Genomic DNA, 23,277 nt, shown 5'->3' with positions numbered 1-23,277 from the left:
TGTGGGGAAAAAATGTCTTCCAGAAAGACCAAAGCATAAAAAGTAGAGATTACTTCACCAGGTTCCTAGACACGTTAGCATCTATCCGATACTAACCCAAACCCTACAACACACTTCAAGTTACTTCTAAAAGCCCTGAAGGCTTTATATATAACTAAGTAACACTTGAACCCAAATTATCCCTAAGCTTCTTGCAGGGTTTTTTCTTACCAGCAAGTTTTCAGCGTGACAGAGAAAACCAGACAGAGAAGTAGAAACAAAAAGTTCACTGTGATGCAATACAGGTAATGCTTGGTGTCCTGACTTAAACCCAACTGCAAACTAGCTCCTCCTTGGAACATTTTTTTTTTTTTTTTTTTTTTTTTTTTGCGGTACGCGGGCCTCTCACTGTTGTGGCCTCTCCCGTTGCAGAGCACAGGCTCCGGATGCGCAGGCTCAGCGGCCGTGGCTCACGGGCCCAGCCGCTCCGCGGCATGTGGGATCTTCCCAGACCGGGGCACAAACCCGTATCCCCTGCATCGGCAGGCGGACTCGCAACCACTGCGCCACCAGGGAAGCCCTGGAACATTTTTTTTTACTTATACAGGAACCATTCCGGGAGAGAAACAACCTGCTTGGTATACACTCTGTTAAAGGCTTCTGTTAAACACACACACACACACACACACACACACACACACACACACACACACACACAACCTGCTTGGTATACGCTCTGTTAAAGGCTTCTGTTAAACACACACACACACACACACACACAACCTGCTTGGTATACGCTCTGTTAAAGGCTTCTGTTACACACACACACACGCACACACACACACCAAGAAAGATGTGCAAAGCATCCAGATTATTCATGGGTATCTGTCTCCTTACACTGCACTCCAGAGCCTGAAGCAGAGTACAGAGGCTGTGGTGGATATCGCACAGCTTACGAAGAGTAAATGAATGACTTCACTGTAATAGGAAAACAACTGTACATTATACATGCATTTCCTTTCCTCTTAAAATAAACCCCTGCCAGCCACATGGTAAATACACTTCAAACTTGAGTGTATACCCCTCACAAGCCTCCTAAAACATGAAATCGTACAATATAAGACAAGCTATCTATTCAGCACCCCCAGAATATAATGGAAGCCCAAAACAAAGACGAATATGACCATCAAAAATTATACATTTTACAACACAAACTCTGTAAGTAGTACAGTCCTTTTTCATTTATACTGTGAAAATTAGTATTGCACTTAAAAACGTAAAATGAAATTGTTTAAAATATCGAATCACTATGTTGTGTAACAAGAACTAACACAGTGATGTAGGGCAATTACACCTCAAAACAAACAAACAAATAAACTCATAGAAAGAGAGACCCAATTTGTGGTTACCAGGGGGGCAGACTGGAGGAAGGTGGTCAAAAGGTACAAACTTCCAGTTATAAGATAAATAAGTACTAGGGATGGAATGTATAACATGATAAATATAATTTACATTGCTGTATGTTATACATGAAAGTTAAGATTAATAAATTCTGGGCTTCCCTGGTGGCGCAGTGGTTGAGAGTCCACCTGCCGATGCAGGGGACACGGGTTCGTGCCCCAGTCCGGGAGGATCCCACATGCCGCGGAGCGGCTGGGCCTGCGCGTCCGGAGCCTGTGCTCCAAGACGGGAGAGGCCACAACAGTGAGAGGCCCACGTACCGCAAAAAAAAAAAATTAAAAAAAAAAAAAGACTCAGCTCTTTTAAGAAGCCTTCCCTCACCCTTTATGGTAGAGCTGATCCTCCATCCAGTGCCCTCTCTGCCCACTGTCCCTTGTACATATCTCTCTCCAGATTTACAACTGACTCCGTTCCAGACCAGGAGCTCCCTGGTCTGGAGCTTCACAGAGCTCACACAGGAGTTTCTCACAAGAAAGGTTCTCTAATGCTTGTGGAATGAAATGAGTGAATCAATGGATGGGATCCCCCCCAACCTCTGTAGTTTTTAATTTTTTCCACCTGCCTTATCCTAAATGTTCATGACTCGCAACTCAATGAAATTTCAGACAATCATCCATTTCCCCCCATTTCTTTCTGTTTCCTGATAGAAGATTTATGGTACAGGGTGTTTATGAAAACGGGTTTTAAGAACAAGTGAGAATATTGCTTGATGTTCAGGTTTGCACACATGGCTTTGTAGAGAATGAGTTTGAATAAGGATGAGAAAAGGCCTTTACTCCCAAAATTCATATTCCATAGGAAGAAAAGCGCTCAGTGTCACGTCACCCTATCACTACGGACATTCACATCAGACATCATTTTTATCAAGAGCCCCCTTCATCATGACAAAGAAAGGATGCCCCTGTCAAGGGCAGAGGGAGTTCATGAGTTAAATTCCTCATTCCAGAATAAATTATTTAGCACCACTTAAACCCTGAAAGCTCTGAGCCACCTATCTCGCGGTTTATGGCACTCCTCTAAGTTTACAATTTCCCGATTGTGAAGCAACAATTTAATTCCACAGTGCAAAATCAATACAGCTTAACTTTACCGTTGGAACTCACATTATGTGGCAAACTAAAAAGATTTTATTCTTCCACCGACATAAGACAATTGTAAAGCTGCCTTTATAAAGAGGAACCATTCCGGAATTTAGGAATGAATTTTTCTTACTGGACTTTGCACAGCAATGGCCCCATGAGATGAATACGATCCCTGGGGCCTCCTAAGTTCCGCCCACTCAGGCCCAGCTTTTTTTTTTTTTTTTTTTTTTTTTTTTATTATTTTTTTTTTGCGGTATGCGGGCCTCTCACTGTTGTGGCCTCTCCCGTTGCGGAGCACAGGCTCCGGACGCGCAGGCTCAGCGGCCATGGCTCACGGGCCCAGCCGCTCCGCGGCATATGGGATCCTCCCAGACCGGGGCACGAACCCGTATCCCCTGCATCGGCAGGCGGACTCTCAACCACTTGCGCCACCAGGGAGGCCCTCAGGCCCAGCTTTGACTTCACTGTCAGGACCTAGATTTTGAACAGGAGATCATCCCGGAAACGCAAGGCGCTGTAGTGGTAGTAACAAGAGACAGCCAACAGGTTCCTGAAATAGGTTTTGTCCCTAGTTTAGGGTTTTTATCAGGAATGTAGATCACCTTTTTCGCTCTAAATTTTATTACTAGTACAACCATGAATAGTAAGGTTTGGTACAGGGGTCAACGTTTCCAGTGTTATTTAACTGAAATGATCTGGGACCAGTCGCTTTTGTTGAGTTGTTAAGAGCTGGTGTTGTTTAAAACAGACCAGTGGACGAGTCTGTAAGCTGCAACCCACTGGGAAAGGCAAGAAGATGGAAGGATTGATAACATTCAGTCTACAGCGAACACTGATCATCTGTTCGGTGCAAGGTCCACTGCAGCTGATAGCCTGAGGACCAAGAAGCAGAAGGGCGGGTTGGGCGGGTCTGAACCCTTAGATTCAACAAGCTTCCCGAGTGCATTCAACGCACCTGCACGTAACTCGTTTCCCTGCACCTGTTATTAGGAAGGCTTGTTTCTCTTTCAACTGCTCAGAGCAGCCAACAGAAAAAAAAAAAAAATTTTAAGCAGCAACCTAGTGCTAGACCAGAAGGGAGCGTTTATCAGCCTATCAGCAGCCCCATTACTCTACAGGCAGTTGGGGTTCCCTCCCGTCCAGCCCTCTGTCCAGTGAGCATCCCCAAGGACAAGAGGTTAGATCCAGCAGCAGCCAAGGCTAGGCCTGTGAGGCAGCAAGAGGAAGCCCAGCCTCCCGGCGAAGCGGGAGAGGCTCCGGCGCCGCCTCCTCCCTCGCTCGCTCGCGGTGCCAGTTCGGTCTGCGCCGGACAGGGAAGCCGGGCCTCCAGCTGGCTCAGCATCCTTCCTCTCGCTCCCGCTCTCCCTCCTCCGCCCGCTCCCGCTCTCCCGCCTCCGCCCGCGCCCGCGCCCGCAGCACCAACCTTGGGCGTGCGGATGTGCTCCATGGCGAGCCCGCGTCTGCAGGCCCCGGGCGGGAGAGGCCTCACGCACCTGCGCGCGTCTGCAGCGCGGCGGGAGGGACGCGGGGAGGGGGCTTCACGCCCGGGAGCGGGCGGGTCTCGGGCTTTGGCTCCGCCCTCAGGTGCGGCGGCGCCCGCGCGAGGCAGGCGTGCGGGGCTCGGGGCGCCCGCGCGGCCCTAGAGCGCGCGTCTCTGCGCCACTGCCACCTGCACCGCCTGTCGCCGCCCCGCCCCTTGCCTGGCTGGGGTCGCGGGAGCCAGAGCCGCCCGCTTCCTCTGAAGAAGGGCAGCCAGCGTAAGACTGTGGGGTTACTGTTGCCCGAGACACAATGGGGGCCTTGCGGTGGGTGTGGCCTCTTGGAGGAGAGATGGGACCAAGCGCTGCTCCACACCGCCTATGGGCTTCCTTCCAGAGCGTCCCAGGATAGGTGGGACTTCAGGGTGGGGCAGGAAAAAGGCTGCCACAAACACTCCAGATCCAGTGTGGCCTCTTGGGCCCTGTCTGTATATTTCACCACAGGCGGCAGAGCATTTGGGATGAAGGTGGAAATAGCAACAGTGTTAGCGCTCGAGAAAGTGCTGTTAAGACAGGCATCTCACATCAGCCTGTGACTTTACCATTGGAAGAGACACTTTCCCTTGGCACCGTACTGGATGCTCATTTGACATCTTCACGTAGCTCTAACTAACTGAACTGGAAGATATAGATAACAAAGCATCCATTATAAAGCATCATTCTTCCATTTATGATATTAAGAGTAGTTGTTGCCACTGTTAGTACTAAGCCATTTGGAAAAGCCAAAGGGAAGAAATGCGCGCCACCCACCCCCGCCTTTTTTTCTTGCAAACCTGTGTGTAAAGGTTTACCATAACTAATTATTTCATAAAACTGTTCATAGTTCTTAGAATAATATCTATCCAAGTTTTTCCTAGCTCTTACTCATCTCTCTTTTACCTGGATTGTAAATTCTTTGGCTGTAGACATTGGGTTTTTTCATCTCTTTTTGTCCAGTGCATGGTAGGCACATTGCAACCTTCCAAATAAATGTTTATTTAATCAATACAGTATGGCATTTTTTAAATTTCCAGGTCCCCTTCACATATCTTTTATCATTTCATCCTCCTTTCAATCTGGGAGGCAATTAGGACAAGTTCAGTAAACTGATGTTTGCATATGGCAAAACTGACCCAGAGTATAATTTCTTGTTACTAAAAAACACCAGGAATAGCGTCAGGAGCACTCTGGTTCCAATTCAGCCTCTGACCTCATTCCACTTATTAGGATAAGTTAACATAGAATAAGCTAGAAATAAAATAACAATAGGGAAAGAAATCTCTGTAAGTAAACATTTGGGTTTGATCTAACAGTTCTCTGAGGAATCCTCTTTGACTTGACCCCCAGCCCCGATCGCTATCCAGCTTATTAGATCACAAGCTGTGTTGACCCCAGACAGCCACTCTGCTCTTTCTCACTTTCTCTGCACTGCCTCGTGCCCCCATGTTTCACTGCTTCTCTGAACCACCATCCAGTGGGGCAGAAGAGATTGAACAAAGCAGCAAGAGCTGGAGGGCAGTGGAGTGAGAGAAGCTAGAATACGTGTTGATCCTAAGTAGGGCAGAAAGTGAAACCAGCCATTCATTTAGTTAAGAATCATTGATATTAATTTACTGATGGTCATGCACAAGGTACCCTGGCAGATGCTGGGAAATTGAAGGGAGACCCAGAGGAGGAGGATACCAAGTTCCATAACAGTGATATGGATAACACCAAGGAAGTGAAAAGTAGACCAGTAAGATGGCAACAGAGCATGTGGAAATGCCAAAAGTAGCCTCAAGGAGATTGACCTACTTCCTACATTTTCCATGTTAATTATATGGAAAATAATAGGTGAACTCGGGATCATATACTTAATTCCTAAAGTTTGCTACTGTTGCATTTGTTATGAACCATGGGTCATTTGGATAAATGTTGCACCTCTGAGTGTTCACAGAGCAGAAATCTCTCCATCTGGCACCAGAACCAAGAAGTAAGAAGGGTAGAAAAAAAATGTATCCTTCTAACACCACATAATTTGCAGAGGGATCCACATCCATATTTATACTACATCAATTTACTTTTTACACTACAGATTCACTTTGCCCAGTGGGTTGGAAAATGGCTATTTTTTTTTAAGCTAGCACTTGTGAATCCTGGATGGAAAATTCAACAAAACTATTTTCACCATCAAGCAAAATATCAGACAATAAGGTTAAGACCTAGTTACCTGCATATTCATCAAACTACTTCTTCCCTTGACAGCACACAGTATAGTTGTCCTCATTTTCTCTTTAGTGCTCATGTTTCAGTGCTTTTCTACCTCTGTGAAAATGGTAGATATTTAATTCTCCTTTCCTTCACGGGCACACAGGAGACGATGCTTCCCCGCTCTATTACTGTTGGGTGGCACCATGGACCAGGGCTGTGGAAAGTGACCTGTGTCACTTTGAAGCCAAAGTTCTGCAAAACCTCTGTGGCCCTCCAGCTTTCTCTTCCCTTGTCTTGTTATTTGGAGATCTTATCTTGAAATTATAGAGAAAATAATGATGATAAATTCACTCTGAGTATATACTGTGACTGTGGCCACAAACTATTCAGCATTAGGTGGACATGAAGAGAAAAATAGGCTGTTTCTCCAAGTCATTACTTGGCAGGGAGCTACTCTGAAGTGTCACAGCAGATTCTTTTGAGTGAAAAGAACAGCTTTTTATAGTGGTGGTCGTTGCATGAAGCCACTGAGATTTAGAGGTTAAGTTTTGTACCTACCCTCGCCTATCCTGACATTCTAAAGACGGGACACTGAGAGTCAAAATAACATACCTTCTGTGTCTCTGATCTTCTTTCAAGGGGGTTGATAATGTCATTGAAGAGATCTGATGACACAGGTCATCTGCCAAGACCTCAACTTTATTGTGTGTTACCACACTTCTTCTGCAGAACCTCTCCTTAAGAAATTTTTATCACACAGATAGTCTAGTTGCAAATAATATTATCAGAGGAATTTTTAAATCCAAACTTGATATTCACTGGGAACTTCCCCAAATGCTGTGATCTTCAGTGGCGTGAGGAGATTTGGATGCTTATCAGCACTTGCAAGACTTTTTCCAGAATTCTTACATTTCTCCTGAGGCAACTAAAACTTCTGATTTGGAGTGAAGCCAAGAACTCTTTCCTCAGGAGGGTAGTATTGCTAGTGATTACAAACTCAGTAAAATCCTATTCAGCACTACTACGCCTCAGCGCTCCATGGGGATGAGTGGAGGAGGGCACCCATCTCTATACAAGCCGAGCCTCAGCTAGAAGCAGGCTAGATACCCAGTAGGATAGAGTTAGAGCTGCATTTGGGGTTCTGCCTAGAAAAAATAACATCCTCACCTCCAGGATTTTTATAAAGCCAATGATGCCAAATACCAATGTCTTCTTTGGCCTCGCCCTATGCCAGACATAGAGAATAGCACTCTGTGGATTGCAGGCAGCTCTGCCCTTTTTCTAGAAACCAAAGGGGACACTCTGGACCAGCATAAAAGGAGCTCTTACTCTATGAACAGGCAAGGTTTTAAACTAGACTCGCCTATTTTGTTCTCCCTCCAAGAAGGCACATCACTCAGACACAAGTCTGTATCCTCAGAGCACTTACTGTTTATCCCTTCCCACTGCTGACCCTTCAACCACCATTTTGATGCAGACAATTCCCTTGGCAATATTGCTAATCCTAAATTCTCTCCATACCTCACATATTATATATCCATCCACCTGTTGAGTACCTCCACATGGATGTCCCATCAATGTCACAAACTAGGTAGGACAGACAGGCCTATAGTCAAGTCACAGATGCAGCATGTGCTAGCTGTGTGACCTTGAACAAGTTTTTGACCCCTCTCAGCCTCAGCTTTCTTACCTGTAAAATGGAGATAATGATAATATCTGTATTACTTTCTTCTTCTCAAGCTGAGGAGTAGATATCTATAGATAGAGAGAGATCTCTATATATATGATGTTTATGACATTATTTCCCGTTTATTTGTATATGCCTGAGGTAGTCCAAAATAAAAAATAAAATGGATAGCAAAACATGGGGCATAATTACACCTCCTTCTTAGGATGGATGTGACAATTCAGTGAGATCGAGCATATATTTTGTGACTAATATTTATTGAGCACTCTCTGTGAGCCGAGCACCAAGGATGAAGTGTGAACCAAAGCAATCACAGTCCTGCCCTCAAGGTGCTTCCGTCTACTAATATCAGCTACGATTATTATTATCATTATCTTCTACCTGATACCAAACCTCCTCTTGACGTCATTATTTCTTTGGTTAATCTCAATCGCTCAAGTTCAGAGCCTTCGAGTTGTTTCTGGCTTATGTCCCTCACCGGCCCCCATACCCAGACAGATGCGGATTCCTCAGCCACAACTTTTCCTCAGCTGATCCTTCCCCTTCCTTTCTCACTGCCTTTGCTCTAAGATCCTCATTGCTTCTTCCTGGCTGGAATATTGGCCTCTGCTGCCAGGTCAATCTTCATGAAAAGCAACTCTAATCATCACTCTCCATCTTAAAAACTTTCAGGTGGTTTACAATTGCCTTTTAATTAAGTACTATCTCCCTATTCTGTCATTCAAGGCCCAGTCACATCCTACCTTTCTCTTTCTCTTTTACAAACTCAGCAAAGTTAAGTCACTGGCGCTTAGTAGGTGCTCAATAAATATTTTTTGAATGTATCACGTAGTCAACCAATCACTTTCTATATCCTGCATTCACTTACCTTTATGTCTTTGTTCACGCTATTCCTGTGTATCAAATCCCCTAGGTTCATTTCAAGATTCACTTCAACATTCCCTCCAAATGCAGTTCTTCCAAAATAACTCTTGTCTGTTCATTCCAATAAGCAGAGATCGTCATAAGCAGTTTATTTTCATCTGGAAGTGCAATTTTATGCATCTCTGTCACAACTTGTCCACAGGGGACCTTAATCAGTCCCCTGTTCCAAGAACCACGCTGGGTCACTACACTGACAATGTCATGCTGGTCGGATGGAATGAACAGGAAGTTGCAGGGGTCCAAGATGCCCAAGATAAAGCACACTTGTGTCAGAGGATGGGAGATACATTCTGGGGAAATTCGGGGTCCTGCCATCTCAGTGAAGTTTCTAGGCATCCGCAGCGGTGAAATAGCTTCTCCAGCATGAAAGGCAAGTTGCTTTGCTTTGCAGCCCTCTAGCCTATTACAGAGTTGGCCATCAGGCCCACCAGCTCTGAGTGGGGCCTTGGGTAAGAAAAGGGTCTCCAGCTGATTTGAGTTGTGGTGGAAACAGATCTATGACAGTGGCTTTTTGACCCCAGCAGATCCAAATATGAGGAGGTGATAAACATGAAATGAGGTCATAAGGGTGGGGCTCTAGTCCAATAGAACTAGTGCCATTATAAGAAGAGGAAGTGATCTCTCGCTGTCTCGCTCTCTCTCCCTCTCTATCATATGAGGATACAGCAAAAAGGCAGTCATCTGCAAGCCAGGAAAGAGAGCTCTCACCAAAAACTTGGGGGACCTTGATCTTGGACTCCCCAGCCTCCAGAACTATGAAAAATAAATTTCTGTTGTTCAAGCCACTCAGTCTGTACTATTTTGTTATGGCAACTCAAGCTGATGAATACAAATATCTAGAGTGATTTGCACTGATCCCAACTTGATACAGATATTTAGAACAACATAATTTATGAAATGTAAATATTTCAGGCTTCAGAAACTTAGGAATATAAAGGCAGTACATGAATATTAATACCTAAAATCTCAACAGCCCTAAGCCTCCATCTTCATTATATAGAGTCCTCTTCTTCCTAATATTTCCAGAGGAACCAACGTGTATGCACAGCCAGTCCTGGTGGCTCCCTGCTGCATCGCTAGCCAGGGCAGGATCCTGCTGAAGCAGACACAGTGAGAGGCAAACGATGCTGTTGCTCTTCACCTGCTGCTCTTGCTGCTGGAAATCTTCTGTTCTCGATGCCAGGGAAGCTGTAATGCTGCCTCTATCTTCTGATTCAAAAATCAAACTTGCACTCAGTTTGGAGGATTTCTCACATCAAAGATGTTCAATATTCCAGAGTATGAGAGGTTTTTCCTTTCTCCACCATTGTTCCACTCTGGGTCTTCGACAGCTTCATTCAGTGCCAATACTCAACTGAGACTTCGTCCTATTGTAGTCCGTCACCGCCACTGTCAACACTGCTACTCTGTGGTCATCGACACCTACACTGCTGAAAACAGGCTCTTCTCAAACTTTGTGAGATTGTGAAGCCGCCATCGCACTCCAGCGCGGGACATCTGCCCACGGCAGATATTCTTGTGAAATGAAAGGTAAGACCTTCTCATGAAGCTCATTTAGGGTTTGTCCAAAGCAGAGCTCCTGGGTTGCCAAGTGTCAGAGTTCACAATCTGTCAATACGTGGACATTGCCGTTTTCCACCAGGTGCAGAAACGGAATGTTTCTGAGATCAGTCAGAACCTTGGACGCAGAACCACCACACTCCCTTTTCGACATCAAGCCCTGATGCTAGGACGTACCTTTCATTTTGATCCCGTTTTCAGTCGTGATGAATTTCTCTCTCTTTGGATGGAGTTAGGTTTTGTGGGGCAGGTTGATATCGTCACAGGCTCCCTAATTCTTTAGATTTTCGCAAATATCTGTGCAGCATTCAAGTTTTTGTAAATTCAGGATGTTCTTCAGCTCCCGTGAAAATAACAGTATTCCAACGGACCCCTGGGGGACAGGATTCTGCCTAATCCAACAATCTGGAAGCATCTGAGCCCTAGCTCCAGTCCACCCAAGACTCCCTGTCACGTTTTGGTTGGTGAAACATTAGAAGCAATAAATATCAAAAAAAACACAGAATTTTGGATTTCCCTGGTGGCGCAGTGGTTAAGAATCCACCTGCCAGTGGAGGAGGCACGGGTTCGAGCCCTGGCCCAGGAAGATCCCACATGCCACAGAGCAACTAAGCCAGCGCACCACACTACTGAGCCCCTGTGCCACAACTACTGAAACCCGTGCCCCTAGAGCCCATGCTCCGCGACAAGAGAAGCCGCCGCAATGAGAAGCCTGTGCACCGCAACAAAGAGTAGCCCCCGTTCGCTGCAACTAGAGAAAGCCTGCACGCAGCAACGAAGACCCAACACAGCCAAAAATAAATTAATTAATTAATTAACTTTTAAAATAAATAAATAAATAAATAGAATTTAAAAATAAAATGTGGTCTGGCTGTATATGAAATACTGTATGAGCTTGAAAGTTTTTTTCCCAAAGGATACTTAATGACATAGAAAGATGCTCATAACAAAATTTTAAGCCAAAAAGCCAAGTACTAAACTGTAGATACAGTGTGATCTGAGTTGTGTTTCAAAATGTGTGTGTGTATATGTGAAAGTAAAGAGAGAAAAAATAGAAGAGAAAAACACAGGCATAACAATTACATCTGGGTGTAGCTTTGTGGGTGATTATAATTTTGTTTTTTTATATTTTACAAATATTTACATTGCACATTTTAATAATTACAAAGAATGCATACTTTAAAAAGGTAATTTCAAATAGAAACAATAATCAATAATCACGTCATAGTGTCAAGAGTCAAAGCAAATATTTTTTTGGAGAAAAAATTTATTTATTTTTTCTAAAAAGACTACTGAAGAGTTGAGAGAATTTTAAGTGTATACCTCCTAAAATTTCAGGTCAAAAATAATCTTTCTGAAAAGTAATCATTTTTAAGGATAAAATCTGGCTTATTTTCCATAAGGAAACAATAAAAACAATATCCCAAGTGTGTAACAATAGCTGGAAAAAGAAAAGAGGAGGGCGCTCCCTCCTGAGTTGTAAGGATTTTGGCAATGCTGTTTTTACAACCAAAAAAAAAAAAAAAAAAAATACCCCAAAGATTTTTCTATGAAGTATAATCAAGCTTGGAGGAATGTTCTGTGCTTCAAAGCCAATGTTCTATAAAAAAAATTACTTCACTGACTTTAACTTTTAGTAAAAAATCTGAGCTGCATCTTTGGTGTTTGGGTCATACGTAATTAATAAAACCTTATCTTAATCCCCTTCTTTTTAAAATTTAGATGCAGATGCTAAGTATTGGCAAAATATATATGAACATAGATCTCATAGCCAGGACAATTTGAGACTCTTAATAAACAGATGTAAAAGTTGTTCTTGGGTTACATTGGGGTTTCTTGTGGAGATAATGAGTAATTTTGAATGCTGGCTCTGCAAGGGAATTTTTCCATCTCTTCTTTGGCAGAGAGAATATTTTTGTAAACAAAATCAGTGAACAAGATTTGTGAAAGATGGTGAACTAAACACGGATTTGATCTGGCTCTAACTTGCTGAGAACCACCTATGTTTGCATTTGGATTTGGCAGACGTGATTGACTGTCTTGCCATGGCAAAGACAAGCCTAAAGAGTTTGAACACGGCACAAGATAGGAACCCCATCACCTGCAGGTAGAACAGATCACATTTATTTTCAGCGTTTTGTTCCTGATCATTTGGTCATTTTTCAGGGAGTCTGCATGAATAATCGCCAACTTAGGAATGAATTATCGTCCAAAAGTCACATTGTAAGAAGGTTGTTTGGTTCTCAGATTTCACAGACGATGACTAAATTTCTGGGCCATTCCTCAGAAGGGTCTGCAAACAATGGTACTAGTCGTACTGCTACTTACACTGTACTGAATTTCCACATATGACTTTACATCAAAACGCATAAGGAACATTGCATTTTAGGAATAGACCTCCTCCCTCCACCTTAGAAGCAGGAGGGGCCACTTCCACAAGCCCCAGAGCAGCCTTAAGTGATGGGGTGCCAACGGAAGTGACTTCTCTTGAAGACCAGTATCTCAACTCTTTCCTCTTTACATTTTTAGGTTAAAGAGCACCTGGAAGTCATAAAGCTCTTTAGGTTCTGTGGTCTTTGCAGACTATGAAACAGTATTCCACCAGGATAGATAGAGGATTACATATATATAACTGTATGTGTGGCTATTTTTGCAGTCATGTATAGAATATCTCAACCATGATAATGTGTCAATAAAAGATCTGCTTTGTAGGAGGCTCCCAAATTTTATGGTCATATTTGTTAGCAATTTGTTCATTCCTTTTGGTCTTGAGAATAGCAAACACAAAAGATTTTAAGAACATTTATAGGAGAAAAAATTTAAAGAGATAATTCCTTTTCCTGAAAATTGAGAAAGATTGATCTTATTCCATTTTAATTGATGGTATCCTGGTCCAACTTTTGAAAGCACTGTTTAAACTCTAAAAGTCTGAATTAAAGAACAAAGGAGAGTTGAGAGAGGTAGGCACTGACTCAACAATGATTTCCCATGACCTTATATTAATGACCACCTTTGTATGCCCAGGATCCCTGAAAACCAAAGCAGGACACAGACTCCCAATTGACTAAACAATAGAGCTTCCCTGACTAGAAAGTTTTAAGAATCACAAAATTCCCTAATAGTGGTGTAAATGGATATCATTCGTCTCTTTTCAGGATACATAACACATATGCTAAACACCAAAAAGCAGGACAAGTACATAGAGACAAAAAAATTTTTTTAAGTAATTTCGTATCTCAATTCTAGTTTGCTCGAGTTACTTGAAGTGGCATCAGCATGGAACAAAAGCAATTTCTTTTATTCTTAGGAAGAGAAGCTTACTAGGAAAAAAACGCATAAGATTGAGTAAGAGAATGTGACGATGCTTGTTGACTCTACTGAAGTATTTATTGAGTGAAAACTGAACACCTGACTCCTTTGTGCTTTGAAGGAGGAAACAGCTGGCAGAAGCTCTGGGAACTTCCCTAGGCTTTCGGATCTCTGGAGTTTCGCCAATCTAATTTCCAATCTTTAATTTTAAAGATTTTCCATTTCTACCATTAGTGCCCTTCAACTGTCAGTCCTGAGCTTCAACAACCTATTTCTAGCATTTTGTACACTTTGTTTCTTTACATTTTCACTCACTATTTAATACATACTTGATAGGCTTAACTTCAAAAGTCCATGTTTCTAACTCAGCTAAACACCTGACCATGACTAGTTACTTACATCTGCTGCCAATGTCATATCACTAGTATTATTTTTCTATTACTAAGTATTTAAAATAATGGCAAAATGTATTAAATATTCAAATAATTGTACAAACTCTCCTGGACAAACCAAGAAAACAACATAGTTTAAAACACTATGCCAACTGGCCAGCAGGGTCAGCATGAGACACCTCTAAGTCTGTGTTCATCACTGAATAAGGAAAAGTTTACAATCTGCAACTTGGGGTCATCATTATGGAATATACAAAAGTGCAGGTTGTTTTAAGTCATGTAGGTTATTTGTAAGTCAAGGTATTCTCTTTATTCCTTCACCTCATCCTTTAAGTAACAAAGTATAATTCTATTTTCTGAAAAAAAATTAATATCAAACTTTTCATTCGAATACTATGGAGAGTGAATAATACCTCAATATAAATTTATCTCTATAAATAGAAGATAGAAAAATATACGTACACACACACACACACACATGCACACACGTGTTATCTGCACCAAGAGGGCTCACTTCCAATTGTAGAGAAGTGCATTTGGTGCCACTGAGATTATTAATACTTTCCTCAAATTGTTTCTCCCACAACATAATGGGAGGCACTACCCAAGAAAATCACTTCATTTTAATCTTTTTGAGCTTAAAATAGAACGAATTTTCAGTTAGCCTAGGAAACTCTAAAACCAATTATACGCACCGCTAGTGTTTTGTATTGTTTAATTAGTTTTGCTTAATTTGGTTTTGCTTTCTTTTACCTTATCGAGAGGCATGATAATGGGGTGCTTAAGAGCATGGGCCTCTAGGGTCAGCCCGCCTGGGCTTGAATTCAGGCTCTCCACTTACCAGGGGAATAAGCACTTCCTAGGCTTAATCTCTCTGTGCCTCATCTCTCTGTGCCTCAGTTTCCTCACCTGTAAAATGGGAATTAATGACTGGGTTGTTGTGAGGAATCAGGGAGTGGCGAATTCAAAGCAATTGGAACAGCGCCTCTCACCTTATGCCCTCGAAAACCCCTCTTCTTGGGCCCAGCTCCTCCTCCACTTCATTTCTCTTTTTTAACTCAAAATAGGCAGAAAGGAAAACACAGCATTTCTCACTAATGGGCACTATAGGGGTATCTGGAGTGGGAACATTAATTCCTGATGCAAGACCGACCCACAGAGCATTTGTTGTCCTTGATCTCTGGGCACCAAATGCCCGCGGAACACCCAGTCATTGTGACATCCAAACACAGTGCCCCTCCCCAGCAATATTCACAAATGCCCTTTCATTTCCAAATGTCCACCTGGGTTAAGAACCCCAGTAGATACTTACCACTTACTTTCACAGATGTCAGCTGAAGTTTAAGGGGAAAATACGGAAAGGATGGCAGATGAAACTGACAACAGTAACATTAACAACTACAATTTGTTGAGTCCTTACTATGTGCTAAAGCTTATAAGAGATCCATAAGGAGAGGAAGGAATGAAGACTTAAATAACTAATCTAGGTCACAGACGTGTCAAGGTGATATCAGATTTTTTTTTTTTTTTTTTTTTTGCGGTACGCGGGCCTCTAGCTGTGGTGGCCTCTCCCGTTGCGGAGCACAGGTTCCGGACGCGCAGGCTCAGCGGCCATGGCTCACGGGCCCAGCCGCTCCGCGGCATGTGGGATCCTCCTGGACCGGGGCACGAACCCGTGTCCCCTGCATTGGCAGGCGGACTCCCAACCACTGAGCCACCAGGGGAGCCCGATATCAGAATTTGAATTCATGGTTCTCTTACCCCATACCTTGTGCTCTTGTTCAACAGCTAGATAGCTTACTGCTTTAAGTCAACTAAGTCAGCTGACCCTCAGCGCCGTAAGCTTGACCAAAGACCAGATTTTATGCAACGTTAACACACTCATCTTTATGTCTATACGGTAGACCTTGAACAGAGATGGTTTTGCTCATCTTGAGCCTGGACTCTAGACTTTAATGATCAGGTAGAGTTCAAACAGTTTGTAGATAGATATAGATAACAATACCTGTAAGAATTCCTATGAAATCCACAAAAAGTGTATCAAGACTAATTGAATTCTCAGTCTGTAAAGTAAAAAGAATATAAGCCAGAAGTCTCTGGGTCTTTCTAGCCTGTGGATGTGACTTCCATGGGCTCACTGTCTCCATTGGCCCAGACAGAAATTCCTGTCTCCAGAAATGTTACCCCCAGGCATGTCCAGACATTCCTAGAGGCTTACTGGATACACCCAGGAACACCTGTTCTCCTCAAGCTCCACTCCGGCTTCTGTCTTATGAGAACCCCACCTGGGGGACACCTCCTCATCACCACTGCTACCATCAATGAGAAGGTTAACATCATGCCAAGGAGTTGTTTCCTGGCACCTCCAGGCTGACCGTTTAGAAGGGCAGGAACCATGCTGGGTTTCTCACAGACATGGGCAGGATGCCTCTCTCCCCAGCTCTGAGTCACATTCTTCTGAATTGCAAAGCAGCTCTGTTTGAGTCCAGAGTCCACAGAATTTCCCATGAACTCCTTTAGTTAGTGGCTCACCCATCTTTCCACCGGTGCTCAAACCTGTCTGATGAAACAATGTGTCCGTCACGATTTCCACTGTCCTTGCCTCTAAAGAAAACAAAAGCAAACCCCCTTATTTTGGTGGTTAACTTTATGTGTCAGCTTGACCAGGCTAAGTTGCCCAGTTGTGAGGTCAAACACCAGCCTACTTATTGCTGTGAAGGCAATTTTTTTTTAGCTGTGGTTAACAGTAGACTTTGAGTAAAGCAGATTACTCTCCGTAATGTGGGTGGGTCCATGCAATTAATTGAAAGCCTTCAGAGGAAAGACTGAGGTCCCTAAAGAGGAAGGAATTCTGCCTCCAGGCTGTCTTTGAACTCAAGACTGCAACGACTCCTGCTGGAATTTACAGCCTGCTGGCCTGCCCTGCAGATTTTGGACTTCTAGCCCCCATGATCACATGAGCCAATTCCTCAAAATAAATCAATCCATATCTAGATTTAAAAATAGAGAGAAGATAGATATAGATATGAAAGATACATAGAATACATATAGGATAATAGAATGTCCTAACAGGATAATAGGATAGAGAATAATAGAATATATATATATAGGATATTAGGATGATAAAATAAATATATAATGATAGATATATATAGCCTATGATGTCTTCTATATATTTTCTGTATATATCTCCTATTGATTCTGTTTCTCTGAAGAACCATGACTAATACACTTAGCAGCTTACAGACAACCCAAAAGTACTTGATCATAGCAACTTAAACAGATGCTCAGATGACCTGCTTGCAAGGTCAGCAAACCAGCATTGATCGAAGACCATGCTAAGGTCCTCTGGAGCACTATTTTATGTGGTAGGTAATGATTTGTAGGAGATACAAGGTGGGTTAGGGTATCAGTCTCGGTTTCTCTCACCTAGGACCCTAAACGAGCTAAGGGGATACCCACTGCTCTACCTTGCACCGTGTTGTTCTTTCCCCACCCAAGTGGCACAGGGGTATCTGCTTCTTCAAGAACAGTCCTACCACCACGATTTCTAATTCCACCACAACTGTAATTAGCTAACCTTTCCTGACTGTTTCCTCTTTCACCCAGACGTCAGCTGGGATATACTCACTCTCTGAGATGAAATTAGCTTAAACCCACAGTCCAGGCCCCATGAAAGTCCACATTTCTGCAGAGTTTTACATGAGGAGGAAAGTCAACACAGGTTCTAGGGTCCTGTTGCCTCTCTTCCATGGTTTGTCATCTTAGACTTACAACTCAGTTTTTCCTGTATTTCTACATAAAACAACTCAAACCGAATATTTGAGAATATGTAGATAATACTGAGGATATATTTTTTTAATTTTTAGGATTGCTTATGTCACATCACCCAGCACAGTACTACCAATTTGAAAACACCTATTAGTGTAGTGAATATTACTTGAAATATGAATTGACGTTCCCTTTCCTTCCATTTCCTTTGACCATTATCTTTCTTCCGACTACTCAGGCAGCTATAATATCTTTCATGTGCTCTTAAGAGGAGGTCGGATAAAAGCTAGACCCCAAAAGCCCTTGAGTAGCAGAGAGTTGAGCTGAAAGCCACAATACCTGGAAAAAAAATGTTTTCTCAATTCCAAAAACTTAGCTTTAATTGTTAAGATCCAAAGCCTGAGGGAGGAAGACATAAAGTTTTCCCTCAAACAATATGTGGGGAGGAGAAAGATGAAGAGTCCATATTCAGCCACACAAGAAGAGGATGAAAGACTTTTCTTGTCGAGGGAAAGAACTTCAAAGGGGAGAGAAGAGCAGGAGTGTGAGTCTGTGAGTATTTGGTGCTCCTGGACCCTGGCCTCACTCCCTGCCTAGGCTGAGTCCAGGTGGAGAAGACAGCTGGAAATCCAAGATGGGTTTAGAGAACCCAAGGCAGGAAAGGACTAGATCTTCCCTCTCAAAGCATAATATGGGAAGTCTGAGAGTCTCTTAGAGAAACTGGCACCAGCAAGATCTGAAAAATGCCCAGACAGTTGGCCCAAGGGCAGCCTCAGGGGCTGCCATGGTGATATGGGGACAGCAACACAAATTTACTGTGGCCCCTGAAAGGGGGGTGGGAGTGACACTCAGGCCAGGGGACATGAAGGAATCTGGGATCTATGCCCCAGTGAGCAGGACCCAGAGTGGCCTGCACTCAACAGATCATCAGGAGGGTTATTGGGAGGACAGTGGTCACTTCAGCACAAGCAGCAGGACGTGCATCCAGAGGCTGGTGGGAGAAGGTGCAGCTCAGAGGCTGCCAGAGATGGATACGGGATGATTGAGGACCAGACATCCTCTTCCCCTGACCTGGATGATTGTTAAAGTCACTTCATTCTGGAACTTAGGTCACCTCCTGGGCAGAAAGGAGGGAAGAGTTGAGGAAGAATAGGAAATGATTGAAGTGATAGCCATAATCTGTGGAGTTTCAACCCTAAGTATCTGAGCTAACACTGAATCAGAAGATTACTTTGTCACTACCCATTAAAAAGGGGACTCAGAATTTAGTTCAATTATAGAGAAATGAAGAAAGTTCCAATTTTGCATACCTGTGCCATATATGAGGAAGGTGTATACAATTTTTGCTGAAAACATCAGGCATTCCTGCTGTTGAAGCGCCATGGCATTCACTCTGGGGTTTCTCACTGGCCCTTCACCCAGCCTTTCTTCTTCCTTCTGGATTTCTCTACTCACATTCACTTCTCTGTTCCTTTCCACCCAGTTTGCCTTGGGAACTCTAAGTCCTGCTTCCGCAATGTGCAGAGCAAGTCAACACCAGCTCCTAATCTCATCACACACAAGCCAGGTAAGTCTCAGGTAACATGAAGCATCTTTCCATGGAGCAAAATCCATCCCTAGAAGTCACTTAGGTTATGAAAGGCATCTTTCTCCTTTTACAGCTACGTACCAGTAACGAGCTAGTTGCCTTATGTATGTCACCTAACGATAACGCAAGAAAACGGAAGGAGGCTCAGAAAGAAACTAGAAGGAAACATAGGCCAGAAATTGCACGGGAAATGTTTGCACCCTGCTCCCCTGTTCTGAAATCCTGCCACTGTATTGCCAATATTCCTAGTCTTTGCTTAAGAAGTTGCTTAGGGCTTCCCTGGTGGCGCAGTGGTTGCGAGTCCGCCTGCCGATGCAGGCGACGTGGGTTCGTGCCCCGTCCGGGAAGATCCCACATGCCGCGGAGCGGCTGGGCCCGTGAGCCATGGCTGCTGAGCCTGCGCGTCCGGAGCCTGTGCTCCGCAACGGGAGAGGCCACAACAGTGAGAGGCCCACGTACCGCAAAGAAAAAAAAAAAAAAAAAAGAAGTTGTTTAACTTCCTCGAGGATGAGGTCTTGATCACGCCATTTCTTCCAAAGGCTTGGATTCCTTCCAGCCTGCTCCACCTGATTTACTGGTTAATGAAACGGCAGACGGGCTCTGTGTCTGCAGCCAGAGAGCTCATTATCTGCCTTCTCACTTTGGCAACTTGCTCAGGGGTACAATCAACCAGTGTGCCTTTGAGGCCTGAGGGAATCTTTCCCCTCTAATGGGAACAGTCATTTCCTGCTCTGAGTTTCAACTGAAATTTGATCAGGAACATTTCCTGTGCATCTCTCTGGGAGCAGTAGCTGATGGGTGGTATTATTGTTTAATTCCTTCACGTCCCCCCTCTGTGGACTACCAGGGTCACCCGGAGCGGTGTTCCTGCAACCTCCTCTGACGAAAATGACTCCAAAAGGGAGTTGATTTATGATAGTTCCCAACCAATGTTCTCACAAAATAAAGAGGGGGAAAGAGCGTTGTGTAAATGCATGGAACCACACAAAACACTTCACCCTACACTGAAAAATAATGTGTTTGGAAATGCCTAACAGCTCATGAAAAGTAGACACTTCAAATATTTTCTCATTTCTAAAAAGACTAAAGAATAGAACACATTGCATTTATCCAATTATCATTACAACTGGTAATCCAATTATCATTACAAATTTTATCTATTTCAAGATCGTTTCACTCTGAAAATTAACAATTTTTGAGAGCTTTTGAAAACAATCATAGTTAGAAAAATAATCTTTCATAAGTTAATAAACTGTGCTATGATAACTAGACAGTCAAGTAGATTAAACTCAAATCCAACTTGATTTCTCTGTTTTAGAAACCCTATTTATCGACTATACTCGAATAGAAAATAAAAATTAAATTAAAAATAAATAAAAAAAATAAAAACCCTATTTTCCCCAGGTAGGCAAGTTTTTTTAACAATCAAAAATCAATGTAATTTACCGTATTATTAGAAAAAAACTCATATAGTCATCTCAATAGATACAGAAAAATCATTTGACAGAAGCCAACATCCATTCCTGATTTAAAAACAACAAAACTCTCAGCAAGCTGGAAATGGAAGGGAACTTCCTCCATTTGACAAAGGGCATCTACAAAAAACTACAGCTAATGTCATACTTGATAATGAAAGACTGAAAGCTTTCTCCCTAAGATCAGAAGCAAGTCAAGGATGTACACTCTCACCACTGTTGTTCATCATTGTATTAGAGATTCTAACCAGTGCAATAAGGCAAGAAGAATTCAAAGATGCCCAGATTGAAAAGGAAGAAGTTAACTTCTTTATTTGTAACCAACATGATTTTATACACAGAAAATCCTATGGAACCTACAAAAAAATATAAGAACTAACAAGTAAGCTTAGCAATGATGCTAAGGGTACTTAGTACAAGTATCCTTAGCAAGGATAGAAGATCAATACAAAAATCAATTGTATTTCTACATGCTAGCAACCAATAATTGGAAATTAAAAATAATACCATTTACAATACATTTAAAATGTTAAATAGGGATAAATCTAACCAAAAAAAAATGTGCAACCCCTGTACACTGTGAACTATAAACATTGCCGAAGGAAATTAAAGACCTAGATAAATGGAGGGTTATACTGTCTTCATGGATTGGAGGACTTGATATTATTATAATGTTTCTCCCCAAATGTATTTATAGATTCAGAGCAATCCCAGTCAAAATTCTAGCAGGTTGTTTTTGTCTAATTCACAAACTGCTTTTACAATTCACATGGAAATGCAAAGGACCTAGAGCAGCCAAAACAATTTAAAAAAATAAGAACCAGTTTGGAGGATTTATAGTATTTAACTTCAAAAGTGTAAAACTATAAGTAATCAAGACAATGTAGTATCAGTTTAAGAACAGACAAATAGAGTAAACAAAATCCAGGGTCCAGAAATAGACCCACACATATATAGTCAGTTGATTTTCAACAAAAGAACAAAAGCAATTCAGTGGCGAAAGGATAATCTTCAACAAACGGTGCTAGAAAAATTGGATATCCACATGCAAAAATAAACTGTGATTCATATTTCACATCATTCACCTCAAAATGGATCATAGGGCCTCCCTGGTGGCGCAAGTGGTTGAGAGTCCGCCTGCCGATGCAGGGGATGCGGGTTCGTGCCCTGGTCTGGGAGGATCCCATATGCCGCGGAGCGGCTGGGCCCGTGAGCCATGGCCGCTGGGCCTGCGCGTCCGGAGCCTGTGCTCCGCAGCGGGGGAGGCCACAACAGTGAGAGGCCCGCATACCGCAAAAAAAAAAAAAAAATTGGATCATAGATTTAAATGTAAAACATAAAACTATAAAACTTCTAGTAGAAAACATAGGAGAAAATCTTTGTGACCTCAGGCTGAGCAAAAGTTTTCTTACAGATAACACCAAAAGCACAACAATTCATTAAAAAAAAAGACATAAATTGGGCTTTATCAAAAATCAAGAAACTTCTGCTCATTGAAAGACATCTCAAGAGGGTGAAAAGACAAGCCACTGACTGGAAGAAAATATTTACAAATCACATATCTGATAAAGGATTTGTATCTAGGACTTCTATATAAGACACTCTCAAAACTCAGTATTATGAGAACAAACCAAGTAATTTTTTAAAATGGGCAAACAAGACATGGAAACAACCTAAATGTCCATTCATAAGTGAATAGGTAAAGAAAATGTGGTACATAGACACAGTAGAATATTACTCATCCATAATAAAGAAGGAAATCCTGCCATTTGAGACAACATAGATGGACCTTGAGGGCATTAGAGTAAGTGAAATAAGTCAGACAGAAAAAGACAAACACTGTATGATCTCACTTCTTTGTGAAATCAAAAACATCAAACTCATAGAAACACAGAGTAGTTGCCAGGAGCTGAAGGGTGGAGAAGTGGGGAGATGTTAGTCAAACGGCACATACTTCTGGTTATAAGATGAGCAAGTTCTGTGTGTCTAAGTTACAGCTTGGGAGCTATAGCTAACAGCACTGTATTGTATACTTGAAAGTTGCTGTGAGAGGAGAGCTTTAATATTCTCACCGTGACAACAAGATGGTAATTATGTGAGGTAAAGAATATGTTAACTATCCTTATAATGGTAAGTATTTCACAATATAGGCATGGAGCGAATCATCACATTGAACACCTTAAACTTACACAATGTTACATGTCAATTATATTTCAATAAAACTGGAAAAAAATTTAACTTAAAAATGGGCAAAACATTTGAACAGGCACTTCACCAAAGGAGATACATGAATGGCAAATAAGCACATAAAAATATGCTCAACATGATTCGTCAATAGAGAA

The 23,277-nt window shown here is 42.5% G+C and overlaps 1 protein-coding gene across 1 annotated transcript in view; it reads right to left on the bottom strand.

Annotated features, from left to right (window-relative positions):
- The window catches only part of MTMR7 (myotubularin related protein 7), a 97,314-nt gene extending 93,313 nt beyond the window's left edge, over positions 1 to 4,001 (bottom strand). The window contains exon 1 of the mRNA XM_060085791.1: positions 3,946 to 4,001. Coding sequence (XP_059941774.1) covers positions 3,946 to 3,969 — 24 coding nt within the window. The 5' untranslated portion in view covers positions 3,970 to 4,001. The remainder of the gene's footprint in view (positions 1 to 3,945) is intronic.
- Positions 4,002 to 23,277: the final 19,276 nt, after the last annotated feature.

The sequence above is a fragment of the Mesoplodon densirostris genome, chromosome 20, assembly GCF_025265405.1.
Source record: "Mesoplodon densirostris isolate mMesDen1 chromosome 20, mMesDen1 primary haplotype, whole genome shotgun sequence".
In the NCBI taxonomy this organism is placed as follows: Eukaryota; Metazoa; Chordata; class Mammalia; order Artiodactyla; family Ziphiidae; genus Mesoplodon; species Mesoplodon densirostris.
This window is presented reverse-complemented; position numbering and strand designations above follow the sequence as displayed.